Source organism: Bombyx mori, chromosome 13 (assembly GCF_030269925.1).
Source record: "Bombyx mori chromosome 13, ASM3026992v2".
NCBI classification, from domain to species: Eukaryota; Metazoa; Arthropoda; class Insecta; order Lepidoptera; family Bombycidae; genus Bombyx; species Bombyx mori.
This window is the reverse complement of record NC_085119.1, coordinates 14,820,567-14,837,855: the sequence shown is the minus strand read 5'-3', so window position 1 is coordinate 14,837,855 and position 17,289 is coordinate 14,820,567. Positions and strand designations below refer to the sequence as shown.

At 42.2% G+C, this 17,289-nt stretch overlaps 1 protein-coding gene and 1 long non-coding RNA gene across 2 annotated transcripts in view; both read left to right on the top strand.

The window, feature by feature from the left end:
* The window catches only part of LOC105841898 (nephrin), a 205,316-nt gene that overhangs the window by 142,142 nt on the left and 45,885 nt on the right, over positions 1-17,289 (top strand). The window contains exons 5-6 of the mRNA XM_021349120.3: positions 12,409-12,519; positions 15,289-15,495. Coding sequence (XP_021204795.2) covers positions 12,409-12,519; positions 15,289-15,495 — 318 coding nt within the window. The remainder of the gene's footprint in view (positions 1-12,408; positions 12,520-15,288; positions 15,496-17,289) is intronic.
* LOC134200028 (uncharacterized) lies at positions 7,552-9,530 on the top strand. Its single transcript, XR_009974776.1, has 2 exons — positions 7,552-7,759; positions 9,457-9,530. It is a non-coding gene; the product is annotated as an uncharacterized LOC134200028 (long non-coding RNA).

The window sequence follows — 17,289 nt, the reverse complement described above, 5'->3', positions numbered from 1 at the left end:
TCCGAAGGAGACCTAACAGCTCAAGAGTAGCTGCTTCGCGAATGAATCTACTACCGGATCGGAATCGCGACCCGCTGAGAAGATCCGGCGAGAAACTCAGCGAGCTGATTCATGGGTTAGGTTGCACGGCGAACTCTTTGTCGAGTTCGACGAGTACGGTTACCGAGGTCCCTAAGCCTGCTCCTAGTGTTAGAGCTGAAGGCGTCTAATGCAAAGGTTATTGGATCTGATGGATCCGTAAGGACGTGTCTAGGGCGTCGACGGTGACTGGCTCCTGCGTGATCAGGATTCGGGGAGTAGTCAGCGGCGGCTACGATAAGGCGATTATCATGACGCATAGCCTTATCGAAGTACCGTTCCGACACTGACTTCATGTATTTCTGGATAGATTCGAGGCCCAGGTCGTCGTGTAGGTCAACGTTCCTCACGAACCACGGAGCTCCGACGGCTAACCTGCAAAAGCGGGATTGTAAAGATTGGAGGGTGTCTATGTGTGTGCGGGCCGCGTGAGCGAACACCACACTCGCGTAAGTCATGACGGGCCTAATGCAAGTTTTGTAAAGTGTCACCTTGTTCCGAAGGGACATTTTACTCCGCTTACAGATCATGGGGTAGAGTCTACCGAGAATAAACGCGGCACGGTCACGGACTGATTTTATATGCGGGCGGAATGTCATCGATGCATCCAGGGTAACGCCCAGGTACTTGACCTTCCTGGCCCAGAGTATGGGTTGTCTAAAGAGAGTAATCGGGGGTGTGAGATTCCTCCTCCTAATCCGGGAGGAAATCCGTGTGGAGCTTCCCCTCTGAAATAGCACCGCAGTACTTTTCGCTGGGTTGATGTCTATGCGCCATTTTCGGAACCACTGTCCTAGGGCTAGGGCTGCGCTCTGAAGCTTCTTCGCGATTAGGGACTTGTTTCTACTGGAATAGTAAACAGTCGTGTCGTCGGCGAATAAAGCTAAATGGGTCGGCGGCGACCGGGGAATATCGTTAACGAATAAGCTAAATAGGAGGGGTGAGAGGACAGAGCCTTGCGGGACTCCAGCTGTGAGAGATCGTGGGGAGGAGCGGGTTCCCTCGACTCGATATCGAAAAGAGCGGTTCGACAAGAAGTCCCGTATGATGAGCACGAGACTATCCGGCACGCCCATGTTGAATAGTTTGAAAATCAAACCGTTGTGCCAGACTTTGTCGAACGCTTTTGCGACGTCGAAGAAGAGAGCTCCCGTGTATAACGGTTTTGGTCGATTAAGCCCCACAAGAATGTGCTCCGTGAGGCGGTGCACCTGTTGAACGCATGAGTGATTTGTACGGAATCCGAATTGTTCATCGATGAGAATGCCCTTGGATGAGACGAAGTCTCTGAGGCGTTTGTAGAGCAGACGCTCATACAGTTTGCCTAGAGACATGAGGAGGCTAATCGGGCGGTAGCTCGTCGGATGATTTTTTGGTTTACCGGGTTTATGTATGCCGATAACGTCTGCTTCTTTCCACACCGCGGGAAAGATACAGTTTGCCATAGCGGCATTGAAAATAGATGCCAACATCACGATGAGTTGGACGGGTAGAAGTTTAATAACGCGGTTGGATATACCGTCGGAACCGGGAGCCTTGCGAGGACGTAGGTCTTTGATCAAGTCTTTAACTTCCATCGGGGTGACGGGTGGTAACGCATCCGAGGGTGGCAAGGAGACTCTGCGTTCTACCTCACTGTCTACTAATTCTACATGAACAGGGTCCACGGATTGAGTGCTGGGCGTGCACTGGGTTTGCAATGTATCGGCCAGCAGCTCTGCTTTTTCGTCATCATCGAACGCCGCGAGTCGGCCTGAGGGGCCTACGAGGGGGGGCATAGTTACTACCGTATCCGATTTGAGAGTACGAGCTAAGCGGTAGTAAGACCTTTGGGAGGGCGCGAGTCCTTCTAAGAAATCAGACCATCTGGCATCTCGGACTTCGGCGATGCGAGACTTTACGTCGCGTTGTAGGGCACGCATTCAAGTGCGATTTTCCGCGGTAGGATACCTGTCGTAGGCGCGTATTGAGGCGTTCTTGGCTCTTAGGAGCTCCCTAATATCGTCGGACAATTTGAAGCGGTGAAGGAAGTCCTCCGCTACAACTTGTTTCGATGACCTATCTAATGTCGAGGTGATGTGTGACGTTAAGATGTCTATGGCTTCAGCGGTATCCTGAGGAGACGGGGTAGAGTCCGAGTTAAACGGGAGCGATGGTGGATCAGATTCAGCCAGGCTGATGCCCAGCGTGTGCCAATCCACCACAGTCCTCGTGACGGGAACGGAGTCGGGAGCGCGACCGAGCTTCATAACGACGGGACGGTGGTCTGAATCTAACTCTGAAACTACTTCGATCGAGTGTAAGCTCAGAGTTACGTTTTTTAATAACGCTATGTCGAGTATATCCGGGCGATGTGCGATATTTAGCGGGTAGTGAGTCGGGGTTAGCGGAGCGACGATATCGAAGGCGAGATCATCGACTAACGCGTCAAGCCGCCTGCCATTCGGGGTTGTGGTGTGTGAGTTCCACCTGATGTGTTTACAATTTAGGTCGCCCGCCAGAATGACAGAGCTCCCCATGCCGAGCAGCGCCTCGATATCACTGCTTAGAACGATCTTATCCGGTGGAAGATAAACGGATGCGATAACGATCGGCGCGTGTCCCGTCAGTGAGATTCGGCACACTGATGCTTCGATATTAGCGAGCGCGGGAGGATCGAGCGGGACGCAATGCAGGGCTCTTCTATAGTAAATGACGGTACCACCACCACGAGTAGAGAGCCTGTCGTTCCTGACCATATTATAGTTCGCGATTTTAGGGTCACGGCGCGCGGGCTTAAGTAGGGTCTCCTGCACTAAAAATATATCAATTTGATGGTCACGCAAAAAGTCAGAAACCTGATCACGTTGATTTGCGAGACCGTAAGCGTTAAAAAATCCTATCGTTACGGATAGGGGCTTTACTCTACTTATATACGCCATTGATTACCGGCGGAGTGAGGGGAGGACGTACGTATTTAATGACGCGTATACGTCAGCGTATTCTTGCACAACGGCGATAAAGTGTTGTGCAGTGGAGGCAGCGCGAATGGCGTCGCCCAAAGCGTTAACGCGCTCAAAGTTGATCGACTGAAAGAAGTCGATCGCTAAAGCGAGATTGTCGGACGCGGTCGGAGGGCAAGTCGCGGGAGAGGGACGAGTCGCGGGGGCGGGACGAGTCGCGGGGACGGGACGAGTCGCGGGGGCGGGACGAATCGCGGAGGAGGGAATTGTAGCCGTGTTCATATACGGCAGCGGTTTCGCCCAGGCCGAGACACTGGGCACCGGCGCCGGAACGAACGCTGGCTTAGCCTGCGACACAGAGGGTGCCGAGGCTTTGATGTCTAGGCCGGAAGCTCGGAGGCGGTTTTGGCGGGCGACGCGGCGATTTATTTTCGGGGCTCGGGGGCATCCGCGGTAATTTGCGGGGTGACCCTGTGTTTGACACAGGACGCAGCTAGGCGGTTCCGTCGCGGTTTTTTGGTCGCGAGCGCAGAGGGCCGTGGCGTGATCGCCCAAACACTTAACACATCGGGGGCGCGCGTGACAGTTACGGGAAGAGTGCCCGTACAGTTGACAGTTATGGCACTGGCTAGGAGTGCCTTTTTTATGGGGGGCTTCGACGGCGATACCGGAGAGCCTACAGACGGCCTGTGTGTTGAAGATTTTCTTACCCTCGGGGGTAGGCTGGAGGGTGACTAGAACCATATTATATGGCTCCCTACCGCGACCGGTGTGCATACGGTGCACAGAATTCACTGGAAAGCCCTGTTCTAACAGATCGGCCTTGACGAGCTCTACATCTAACTCTTTAGGGATTCCGCGTATTACAACGCGGAGTTCGCGCTCCTCCTGGAGCGTATAAGTATGGAAACTTATACGTTCCTTACGGAGGTAAGAAGAGAGGGCCCTATGGTCGTCGGGTGTTTGAACCTTAATTTGAATGCCGTTCGCGAGGTTACGGGCATTCGTGAAATTTATATTTTTGGCCTTAAGGGCCAGGCAAACTCGATCCCAAGCTGCCTTCTCCTGAAGGATAACCGGGGGAGGGGTCTGGGTTTTATTTTGTGCCACCGGACGCGGCGACGGAGTGGCACGGGCTGGGGGCGCAACGGGAGTCTGAGGGCGGGGGCGCGACGCGTTCGCGGCTTTGCTAATTTTAGCGGCCGCGGGAGCTCGGGACTCCGCGGCACGCTTCTTACCCTTCTGTACCAGGGTGAATCCATCCGTCGATGAGGCGGGGGCGAGGTCAACCTCCATGTCCGAGTCAGAGTCGGAGCACGAGGAGGCGGGTGCAGGCGACCTACGAGCAAGTGTAGGTGTTTTAGAGGGCGCGACGGAGGCCGCGGATGATCGCTCAGCTGAAACGATGGTCACAGCGGACGACGCAGCAGCTTTACTCGCCAGTATAGGCGACACGGGAGCGGCAGGCACGACGGAGGCTGCGTTGCTCGATGCAGAAGCTTTGCACGCAGGTACAGGCGACGCAGGAGCAGCGAGCGCGGCGGAGTCCTCGAGAGGGCTCGCAGTGTGATTGGCCTTGAAGGCCAGAAACTCTGAGGCGAGCTGTGGGTGGTGAAGTCGGAGGAATTCCGCGAATACAGCGTCCATGATCGCTGAGTACCCAGGTGGGGCGGCCCCGGGTTTTGAAAACACTCGCCTTGCGGCGAGGCCCCAACTTCTCGGACCTGAGCGGTTCTATTGAACACAGGTGGCAATGCGGCGCGATTGCTACAGGACAAAGAAAAAGCAAAACAAATCAGAAATAACAAAAAGAAACAAAACAAATAAATACTTGCAGGAAACCACTTTGTCGGCAAATGTACCACGAACACAAAAATAACTAAAACGAAACAAATAAAAGCTTCCAGGAAAAACACTTGGTCGGCAGATGTATCACGATCACAGGCCGCGCGAACAATGGCCGGGCTAACAAAAGCCGGGCGAACAAAGACCGGGCGAATGAGTGGTCGATGAGCACGTCCGCACGTGACGGGTGCCTCTATCGGAATGAGCTTGAATGGTATTTATCTTCGGTTTCCGTTGGCTATAGACATTATTAAAATTAAATTTACTTCCCACTTTTCGTATACTACGACTGACCATTGTCCATTCGTCGGTAATAACGAAAATTGTAAAGTATCCTGGACCTCAGAAATAATATAACGACAGTAAAAAAATGCGGAATTAAGGCGTTAAAATAATTATTAAATAAAACGGGTAGGAAAACTTATAGCTACAATGATTAAGACGTTAGGTTAAGAGTTAAGTCTTAACAGCTTTGGTTTAACCGGCGTTCCAATCTTTGCACTGGAAGCTATGATTGCTTTGCCACAGGGTAGTGGAAGTCTTAGTAGGGTCAATGGTAAAAGATCTCGTGGTCGTAGTTCCACACGCTGAACTGATCACTTGATCACTTGAAAATCCTTACCAAAGCCCCGCTTAACGAGTACGTGCGCCAAGCCTCAGTTCGCGATCTACGGAGAACAGCTGTCAAGGCTTTAATAAACAAGGATTTCACATGACCACGACTGCTCTACCAAGAGTAACCGCCTATGGTGAAAAGTGGAAGTTTGGTGCACATTCAAAAAGGCTAGAGTTGCATACTCCTAGTTTCTGATTAAGTACTAAACAGATTATTTATCAGTAAAATGACCTATATGAAATATACGAATAATTTTAGAATGATGTAAATTAAATTTAAATGACGCTATAGGTTTTGTATTTATTTTATTTTGCTTATGTTCAATCCAGAGGTGGGTTTAAATGTTCCCCGAATAGTACTTAGTTAATACATTATTTATAAATGACTTTTACTGCTGAACTAAATCAGCCTCGTCAAATTTAGACTGAAAAAACTCCATCTAATTACTGACAGTGAGGCTTGTTGTGAATCAGGGTGATTGTTAAGCCTATTCAATCTATTTATTATTAAGTAACTGGTTTCGCTTTTTTTAAAATAGAACAGCTGTTGTAATGTAATTAAAATTTCGACTTCACGGCTCAAAGGCAGCCGTGTTTTTCTTTTCTATTGACTCTTAATACAATATCTTGTGATTACTAAAAATAAAAATCGGTAAAAAAACTTTTAAGTTAAACGGTTTTATTTTATGTGCACTGAAAACTACAAAATAAATAAATAGTTACTTACCTATCAACCTACGTAGGTCATCTCGGTCATTAATATCTCTGATGGTAGTGGTTGTCATAACATGAACCATGTCAGCGGCCGAAAGGCAGTTCATGAAAGAACACTAACACCAGGGTTTGCTTGGTAGGTAAACTAAGCACACACTATAACAAGTAGGTATTTTGACCTTCTAGTTCAGAAATATTTTAGTACTAGGCAGAATAGCTTTTAGGCATATTAGACTAAAATAAAAACGTGGGGCCCATTATTATTTCTGTATTACTTTCTACTATACTAAGTGTGGATTGTATCGACTTATTATAATCGTCATCATCATCATCCTAGCGGCTTATCCCGGTCGCATCTAAAACCTCATAGCTCCGGAGTCCAGGGTCCGCTGAATCGACTTACTATAATCGTAACTGGAGGTTTTGACCATCAATAACCAGCCGTGGCGGCTTCACCAGCGAACGGCGAGCTCATGATCTACCAAAGTATAAGATATGCTCTGCCATAGATATGATTTCAGAGGGGCCCCACGTTTTTATTTTAGTCTAATATGCCTAAAAGCTATTCTGCCTAGTACTAAAATATTTCTGAACTAGAAGGTCAAAATACCTACTTGTTATAGTGTGTGCTTAGTTTACCTACCAAGCAAACCCTGGTGTTAGTGTTTTTTCATGAACTGCCTTTCGGCCGCTGACATGGTTCATGTTATGACAACCACTACCATCAGAGATATTAATGACCGAGATGACCTACGTAGGTTGATAGGTAAGTAACTATTTATTTATTTTGTAGTTTTCAGTGCACATAAAATAAAACCGTTTAACTTAAAAGTTTTTTTACCGATTTTTATTTTCTTGTTTTTAGTATTTAGTGAAATTGTCTACCGAATATTCCTCATTCTATTTAATTCATTCAGTGCATCATTATTAAATGGTTTCTTACCTGATAATTTAGTACAATCTAATTCCTCAATACATAGATAGCCTTTCCAGAGACTTGACTCGACTTAGAGCCACGTATGCTTGTCCTTCCTCAAACAATTTTGAGCCTAAATATACTACTGCATGGTCGACGGTGCTGCCCTGCATTTTATGGACGGTGGATGCCCATGATAAAGCTAAGGGCAACATCCTTCTTTCAGCCGTACCATAATTGAATTTTGCTGGAAACTGTATGGCTTTAGGGTAAATAACGTGCATGCCATTACATTGCACGCCAGCAAATCCCGAAGTGAAAACGCTGTGGTCACCTTAATGCCATGAAGCCCGAATAATTCTAGCAACGTCATTAATACTAATGAATACATTTGGAATTTCAATTCTTTCAGGTTCACCGTTTTCAGGTATATCTGGCACACTAAGTCGTATTAAGTCTTGTTCACTAATCTGGACATTTTTGTCAATGCGTACATCTCTATAAAGTGGGTTATTTCTAGTTAACCATCTTAAAGCGCTGTAGAATTTTTCGCGAGATATTGTGAACTCTCTTGTGATGTTCAAATTCTCCAAACGTTCTGTAACTACAACGATACCCACCTGGCTGGAAGATCTTGGAAGCATATTAGGTAATCTTTCACTGACCTCAAAGATATCTTGGGCAAACAACACTGCTTGTCCGCGGAAACCGTACTGCCCGTATAGCCCAGTAAATTTTACGATTTTAACAAGCGGGATGATTCTACACAGCAATCGCTGCTCTGCTTGCGTCAGCGCTTGAATCTCATTTGGTATTGAACCTGGATCCAGATTATTCCAGTACGCCTTTGATGGTGCTATTGTTTTATTATTGGTCACATGTGTTTGGCAGCGCGAACATAAAAGTAATGTTGTTTTTGAAGACAGTTCTGCAGGTAGATATCCTAATACAGCTGTGTTGTAACGTACAGTATGAATTTGGTTAGGATATCAATGCTTCGTGCAAATGTCACAAACGTGTATACACGATGTGTTAATGGCATTTTCAAACGCTTGTACATGATTTTCAGCTCTGCGTTGCTGTGCACGCTCACGTTGGTTATTTAACCTGTCGTGGCGTTGCTCAGGTGTTTCTGAAGCTTCTAACTCCTTTCGTCTCTCACGCCGTCCTGTTAACCTGGCCTCATGTTGCTCAGGTGTTTCTGACGCTAATAGCTCTATTTGTCCGTTACGTTGTAATCTTAGCCTGGACTCATGACGCTCAAGTGTTTCTGACGCTATTAGCTCTCTTCGTCTGTCACGTTGTGATGCTAGCCTAGACTCATGACGCTCAGATGTTTCTGATGCTAACAACTCTCTTTGTCTGTCACGTTGTGATGCTAGCATGGACTCATGACGCTCGGGTGTTTCTGACGCTATTAGCTCTCTTCGTCTGTCACGTTGTGATGCTAGCCTGCACTCATGACGCTCAGGTGTTTCTGAGTCTACCAGCTGCCTTTGTCTCTCACGTTGTGCTATTAACCTGGTATCATGTTGCTCAGGTGTTTCTGTTGCTAACCGTTCTCTTCGTTTCTGTAGTCAACTGTGGGTTTCATTTTCACTCTCCTTTGCACGTTTCGTTCTATACTTTTCTTTTGCCTTTTCGAGCCTTCTTTTTCGTTGTGTAGCAGTTTCGTTTTTATTTTTGTTTGCTTTTTTATTTATTGTTGTTCCCACGATTAAGGGGCATTTTGACGGTCGACCCCGCCAGAAGTCCAGCAAAGGGGCAAGGCTTAATATACAACAAGATGCGCCCAATCTTGAGGGGGAAGCGCTGACGACATTACATTTTTACCCACCCTGATGCCATACAGTCCTCGGCACGTTTTAACCTATTACCTTAACTTGGGTGGTATAGCTACCGCTTACTAACGAGGTATCTAATTACCAATTTTTTTTTATCTACCCCTCTAACGTCATACAGTCTTGGACACAACTGTTCTCGACACGACTAATCATGCCCCCACCTAATACGCCATTTTGTAACTTGTAACACCTAATACGAAATTTTGACATAATGACAGTATTCTGCTAGTGTAGTCCTATTATTTGATACCCATATTGTGGTGGTTGTGGAAAAATATGTACCTAGTCCGCCATATTGGAACGGCGTCCATCTTGAATTTTAAAATTGACATAATCATCGTGTTTTACTAGTGTAGCCCTTTCATTTGATACCCATATTGAGGGGTTTAAGGAAAAATATGTAATCCGCCATTTTGTATCGGCGGCCATCTTAGATTTATAATGTCATTGATTTTATTATATTGTATTGTCATCTAAATTAAATGTGTGTACCAAATTTCAGATCAATCTGACAACGGGAAGGTGCTTAAATTTCAATTTCTAATTTTGACCCAAATAAATAAAAAACAAATTCCGTACAGGTCGAGCTAAATAAAACCGTTTAATATTGCAAACTCGTCACTCCAATCAAAGAAATATGATTAAAAGCTGTCATCAAGGCAGCTTTCAAAACAATACTTAAATGATTATAGTTTCTTTTTCGTTTGTAGTTTTATTCCAACTCTCGTTGGGTAATGGTTTTTTTTTTTGCTACATTGAATATATTTCAGTCGCGACCAACGTCATTTCCCGCTATTATCTTGTGATTCGATTCTACGTAATCATCGACCTCGAAAATAGAATATTCTCGCAAAAAATCACTATAACGACAGCAAGATGGCTTCGGGACGAAGCAAGATATCAAATTTACGAAGAGCCCTACTCTGAAACAATATTTACGTCATCGGGTCTATGTTTAGTCTGGACGAGAGTATAGTAATTTGTGCTGGGTCTATCCAGAATGGCTTTTATTTTGGCGATTTATGCGGGAGAGAAAGTTTAATGTAGGGTAGCACAATTATGGTAGGTGACCATCGTATGTGAGTTTTTATCGCACAGGCCACCGGGAAGGTTCATACGTAACTTTTGTTCATAAGGAACCTTAGCAAGCTTCGGTTTAATTTGGTGTTTTACGAATGCGTAAAATTCAACTTCAGATGGTGGGTTATAAGCCAAGATAGAAACATAATCACGACGAATTTACATTTTGAAGGGCAGATCTTGAATTTATCCTAATTGTTATTTTTGCCCCTTAAGTAAACCTCATTATCTCATTGGGCAAAACAAATAACCAGCTATAGATATGTGAACTTTAACATTTCTCTACGACATTTTGTTTTTGATAAACCATGTGAATTAAGCCATATTAGGCAACGAAGTTCAACTTCTTTGTTCTTCTCTTCTCCGCCTTATCCCTCTAAGTGCAATCGGTTAGCTCAAGGAATCATTTTCATTAAAGTCGCTGAATCCCATACTTTAGGTATAATTATGTTGAAGTGTAAATCTTTCTCGCTGTGCATTACATAATAAAGACCGCTAATATTTTATCTTTATTTTAGTGTTTCCACAGAAATTAATCCATATTAATACATTATTGAACCAAATTTAGGATGCGTCAATAATGGGAAGTATAGAGATATTTTAGTTAGCTTTTTATTGTTCCAATAGATAGATGAAAGCTCGACTTATTCCTTAGAAAGTTGTTAACTCAGCATCGACCATAGCAGTGCTTGAAACTAAAAAAATAAGACTGAGACAAGAAATTTCAGTTATTATAAAATTATTATATAAAATGCCAAGGATAGTAGTTAATAGACTGCAAGAAAATAATAAAACTCTTTTAAGTAAAGAGCGCTATCTTCATTTAACTGTTACAATTAATTGAATTACAAAGTTACCGGCACGGTTCCCTGTTAACGCTTTAATTACAAACTTTAACACGGGATACAGTAATTACATTTCGGATATGAAAACTGGTGAAAGTAAACTCCATGAAAATTGGTGTTTACGTCTGTGTGCAACGCTGGGCTAACTCGTGTAGCGTACACGTACCCACACAAACATAAATACCATTTCTTCGTTTACAAACTGTAGGAGTTTACATACTCGTTAAGAGCCCCACACCTGGTTATGTCTGTAATCGGATTAGTTTCGGGACTATTTCCGAGTTTTATGGTACGTAATGTAAATATGATTTAATAGTAGTCATTCTGCGTAGTGTGTTTTCGAATAGACTATTCTTCCGAAATGGCTCTTGATTAATAATCGGTATTGCTTAAACCTTAAAAGTAGTAATGAGGATTAAAACAAAAACATATATGCAGCTGCTTTAGAATAAGATTGAGTCTTCGATGATTTAGTCTACGTCTATCTACTAATATGGTAAAATAAAAACAAAAACATATATGCAGCTGCTTTAGAATAAGATTGAGTCTTCGATGATTTAGTCTATGTCTATCTACTAATATGGTGAAATAAAAACAAAAACATATATGCAGCTGCTTTAGAATAAGATTGAGTCTTCGATGATTTAGTCTACGTCTATCTACTAATATGATGAAATAAAAACAAAAACATATATGCAGCTGCTTTAGAATAAGATTGAGTCTTCGATGATTTAGTCTACGTCTATCTACTAATATGGTGAAATAAAAACGGGCCGTAAGTATACTACAGTGTCTGCCTAATGTTTTCTATTTTACTACACTTTGAGTGTATCTACTTGTTGAGTAAATGTGCCAAAAATTCAGCACAGATGTCAGTGATTCAACGCATGAAGAATTAATATAGCGTTCCAAGAATATTTTATTTTAAGTGTGCTTATTCGTACTTGACAAGGCAGATCGCAGCTCATCTACTTTTTATGTATAAATATTATCGTATAAATATGTATGTATGAAGTATGCACATGATTTGAGTTTTATGAGAGATGCATTTATTAACTCCATTTTACTATTGCATATTAGATGACACCGCAATAAAAGAGTATAATCCAGCTAGCTAGTGTTGGAGCCAACATCCATATTCCAGTTGACATCTTAACAAAATTTGAACATAGCAGCCTTATTGATTGGACTGATGAAAATGTTTAATTTAAAAACAGAAATTGAGTGAAAGCCATGTTTGAAACTTCTAACTAGAAAATAATTTAAAACTTTTTCTTTTACTGAGTTTCGAGAGTTTGATACAGTTTGACCTTTCACGGAAAAAACAAACATTTTCCAGCTGAAATTTGTACATTAAATAAAATATGAAACCATGAAGTATTACGAAATTAAGCTTCACAATAGTCATTCAATGTTACCCATTGATAAAGTTTAGTGACTATTTATTTTTGAAGATCATCTCGTAGATTGCCTTACATCCGATCTAAGCCAACCAAAGTACTAATCAGTGACTATGACCATTGTTTCAGAATTACCAGAGAAGCCAAAAATATATGATGACTTGGACAAGGAAATCGTCGGTGTGGCGGGGCCCTACAGAGAAGACACGAATCTCAAACTTACCTGTGTTGTAAGTGGAGGTAAAACTGGTAGATGAATGTTAAACTGTTAATCTCAAGAACATATTTTTCCTATAACCACATATACCACATACCATGACCAAATTAATATGAAAACCATTTTTAACAAAGAACACATGAAACAACCACATAGTTCGGAACTAGTATTAACATCTAGTAGGAACACTGTTATTCCAACGAATTTGAGTCTTAAAATTCGTGTCTCAAGGTCGACATTCACGTTGTAGTATCTATGGGCTTCGGTAACTGCGCAAGATAACATGTGCCGTACACTCCGCTTATATCTGCTATAAAAACTAATCAAGATCATAAACCTGTGACAGCACTTCGGAGATGCTTTAAAACAAAACGGACCATTCGATTTAATTAATTAATCAGCTTATGTCAGAAGACGAGCCAGTAAATTAGATTCATTACTGTCTACCTTAAGCTTCTACTGCCACCCTATTATCTATACGCAGTAGTAGTCTTGTTTCAGCTTTATCATCACCTAGATGCTTACGTTTGTGTACCGCTTGTACGGTATTTTGTGGTCGTAGGAATCGATTTAGTCCAAATGTTTAAATTTTTTTTTTATTGCATCGACATCCACAGCCTAAATGCGCCACCCACCTTGAGATATAAGTTCTAAGGTCTCAAGTATAGTTACAACGGCTGCCCAATCCTTCAAACCGAAACGCATTACTGCTTCACGGCAGAAATAGGCAGGGCGGTGGTACCTACCCGCGCGGACTCTTAAGAGGTCCTACCATCAGTAATTACGCAAATTATAATTTTGCGGGTTTCATTTTTATTACACGATGTTATTCCTTCACCGTGGAACTCAATCGTGAACATTTATTGAGTACGTATTTCATTAGAAAAATTGGTACCCGCCTGGGATTCAAACACCGGTGCATCGCTCAACGCGAATGCACCGGACGTCTTATCCCTTCAGATTTTATTTTTTGTCAATAATATTTCAATAGAAGTATAAATAACTAAAGTTAAGCTGTGTCTTCGGTATTATTTATGACCAATAGTAAATGTTATCACTGAACAAATGATCGTGATGCTGTCTGTCTTTAAAAACAACAAGAAGGACTCGTAAAAAATCTTCAATAATAAAATTTTAATAACGTTGGTAACATTGAAATAAATGTATTGCTTTTAGTAAATACATTTATACTTTTACAATTGAAATCCGAATATCAAATCAAATTGGTTCTCGTTAAACAGAATTATCTCAAACTACTATAACAAAATCTTATAACTGTCCGCAATAATTCTTAATACAAAGAAAGTTCACAAACTTCTTTTGACAAATACAATAAAAGAAAGAGGCGAGTTGAATTACAACGCAAAAACGAAATTCAATAATGTATTGAAGAAAAGTAGAATACAGAAAAAAAAAACAAAATAACTAAGACTAGTGATCTTGTAATATCATTCGTTTTAATTTGCGAGTTGATACACAGCTGATGATTAATGGGAATAAAAATTTAAACCTCAAAAAAATATCTCAAAAAGAGTAACAAAGATTTTTAATTCTATGGTAGACAAAGCGAGCAATAATGAGCAAGCATTAATATTCACGTTCGACATTCTAATTCTTCGCCGGGAAGCTTTGTATTACTTAATTCCTACAAATATGTATACACATACACACACATACATATATGTATACACATATCATCGACATATGGCATTATACAAAATTAAATTAATTCTCCAATACAAGTAATAGGTTAGTTCCAAGTATCCAATCCAAATACCATCCACTAGTTTTTTAATTTTCATAAACACAAAATCGTCCAATATTCCATTACTGATTCTGATATTTGAAACTTTATGTGTTTTTTTACTACAGAGGAAATCATTAGCTATGTTAAGCTAAAATAATGGCTGATTTGATTCGTTTACAAATTCAAATTCGAACTAAGAATTTTTTTGCCTAAATAAATCCCTGTAAACGTTAACCTATATTTTTTAAAGCACTTATTCTAACTGACGATATTCCAAGAGTTCACATTAGACTATTTTAAATCTGCAGTCACTGGTCTGATTTGTAACTTAGTTTCTTAATTACCAACGTTCTGTGTGTGTGACGTTCATTTTGAAGAAGTACAGACTGGACTCTAAAAAGAGTATTTTTCGTTGTGGTTTTGAGAAGAATCATCATTGACTCTTTCAATAATATTAAACTACTCACTCCTAATTATAGTTCCACAATAGTTTTATTATTGATTGGGCTTAATTTAAATAGTACATGAATTATTAAGACAATTCGTGACTTTGTACTGTTTTGAATACATACATTATTTAGTACTAGTAATTTCAGGGAAAAGGTTTTTCGTTGTCGGTCTTAGTGTTTATTGGCTAGACCGTCAAATAAGTTTAGGACCCATAGGACCTTAACCCATTACCAGAAATACACATTACTTATGAATGTCCCTACTCTCCTTGAAGCTCCCGATCTGAAATACTTTGAAACACGGGCCACTCCACCTCTCAAACTAGAACCTATGAAAAATTCACATCGGATATAGAAAAGAAATACGTTGCTTTGGATGATCAGTCGAGGTCATGACCTACTTTTGTCTCGAAGTTATCAGACCATATAGATAAAACAACGTAAGATTGCCACACATAGTATAACATGAGATCATCTTTATTGGTTAAGGATGTCTCAGCATGTGCATGACTACATAGGAGATATAGCCAGATAATAAGCCTTGCAGAATTTTAACAAGTCCTATTACCGATTTTCTATTTATTTGTCCACGATAGGTAGACCGATGCCTCGACTTCGTTGGTGGAGAGACGAAAAACTGGTGGCAACCCTAGCGCCACTAGAAGACGGAACGAGAATAAGTATGTTGGAGCTGAATATACCGAAGCTAACTAGGGATTTTTATGAAGCTGTGTACACTTGTACTGCGGATAACACCTTGCTTGTGCCTCCGTTGCGGGTCAACGTACAGATTCAACTATATTGTAAGTACCCTAGATTTTTAAAGAAGCGATTTTGTATGGTATAGTGGGCAGAGAAACTCATGGCCTATCAGTATTAGATATGGGAATTAATTTACAAATCAATTAACCTTGAGACTCTGGATCGAAGTTGCGATTTTTTTGCATAGCAGCTGTTTCAACTTTAAAAAAAAAATGCAGAATTCCTGGCAGACACCGGTAGGATGATATCCTCAAGCGCAAGCTCAAGTACGTCTAGTCACCAGTAATCACACAAACTTATATAGTATTTTTATCATTATTAAGTATTATACGTTGTTATTATTTTATCGCGAAAGTCGTTAGTAAGCATGTGTGAAGTACGCATTTCATTAGAACAACTGGTATTTGATCTTAATTGCCAGGTAACAATAACTTCTGAAGCTTCTTCAATCAAAATTATGTAGTGACACAACTAAAAATATGCAACAGAAGGTATGCCTGTAATGAGCTTACTACTATGTATTTCAATGCCCGGGCGACAGGACCAGTTTCAACTATTATCCTTAAATGTCAATTATTGATTTACTAGATTTACAAATCGGAGTCAGTTAAGAACTTAATCAATCAATCAACAACAAATGACAGTAGCTGTAACTCAGTTTGGGATAGGCAGACTAGCACCGAAACTTAAGATTTAAAATTAAATATTGACTCACTTAAATAGTGTTATTTCATCTCGTCAAACTCGTCGAATTAAATCTAGCCCATAGACATAAAACACGGAGTGTCTAGCTGGATCTTCTCAGTGGGGCATGATTCCGATTCAGTGGTAGATTTGTGGTTAATGGTAGCAAGTTTTCACAGGTTGAGCCCCGTAAGCTAATCTACCTAGGATTTTATTAGTGAGTTTGATAAATAATATAAAAGTGTTTCTACAGCCTTTGCCCTTCAAACAACATGAAGTTTTAACTTATGTTTCAATTAACCCTCACGGTGTCCTAAAGATTATAGGTGGAAAAACTTTGAAAGTCGTAAAAAATACCCGCTGACACCATATAACATCAAAGGCATGAAATAAGAGGTTCAAGTTTTCCAATAAATCCAATTCTACCGTGTTGTTGTAGGCACCGAAAACATTTACTCGATGTAAGGATAAGTGTCCTCCTCTTCCTTCAGTCGATCGCTCATTATACAGCATCGCGATGCGCCCATCTGTGATGTTTTTTTGTAATTTGTAGCCACTTATGTCGGTCAGCGGGGCACAGTGAAGTGCGTGGCTCAATCTCGTATTCAGGTGCTCGGACACTTAGTCACTCCATCTTTTTAGGCTCCGACCTCTGAATTCTTCTAAATCTTCCATCCACTTTACCCATCACTATGAGTCTCTCCAGGTTGTCAGAGTGTCCCGGTGCCGACTCCGGCGCGGCTGCGGACAGACTGGCGGCCCGGCTTCGCGAAGTCCTGCCGGACCCGGAAGTCGTGCGAATCGAGAGGCCCGTCAAGATGGCAGAGATTAAGGTGACGGGCCTGGATGAGTGCGCTACTCAGATGGAAGTGGCCGCCGCTATTGCATCGCAGGGCAACTGCGCCCTCGCACAAGTGAAGGTGGGAGAGCTCCGGAGTTGTTACTCTGGGGCTTTCACCGTGTGGGCGCGTTGCCCCGTGCAGGCGGCCACCCTCTTGGCCACGCCTCCACAAGGTCGGCCTGCCGACTCGCCGGGGAGGCTGCGCGTGGGTTGGGTGATAGCCCACGTGCAGCTGCAGGAGGCACGTCCATGGCGATGCCTCCGGTGCTTTGGCACCGGGCACGGCCTCGCCAAGTGCCCGTCGGCTGTG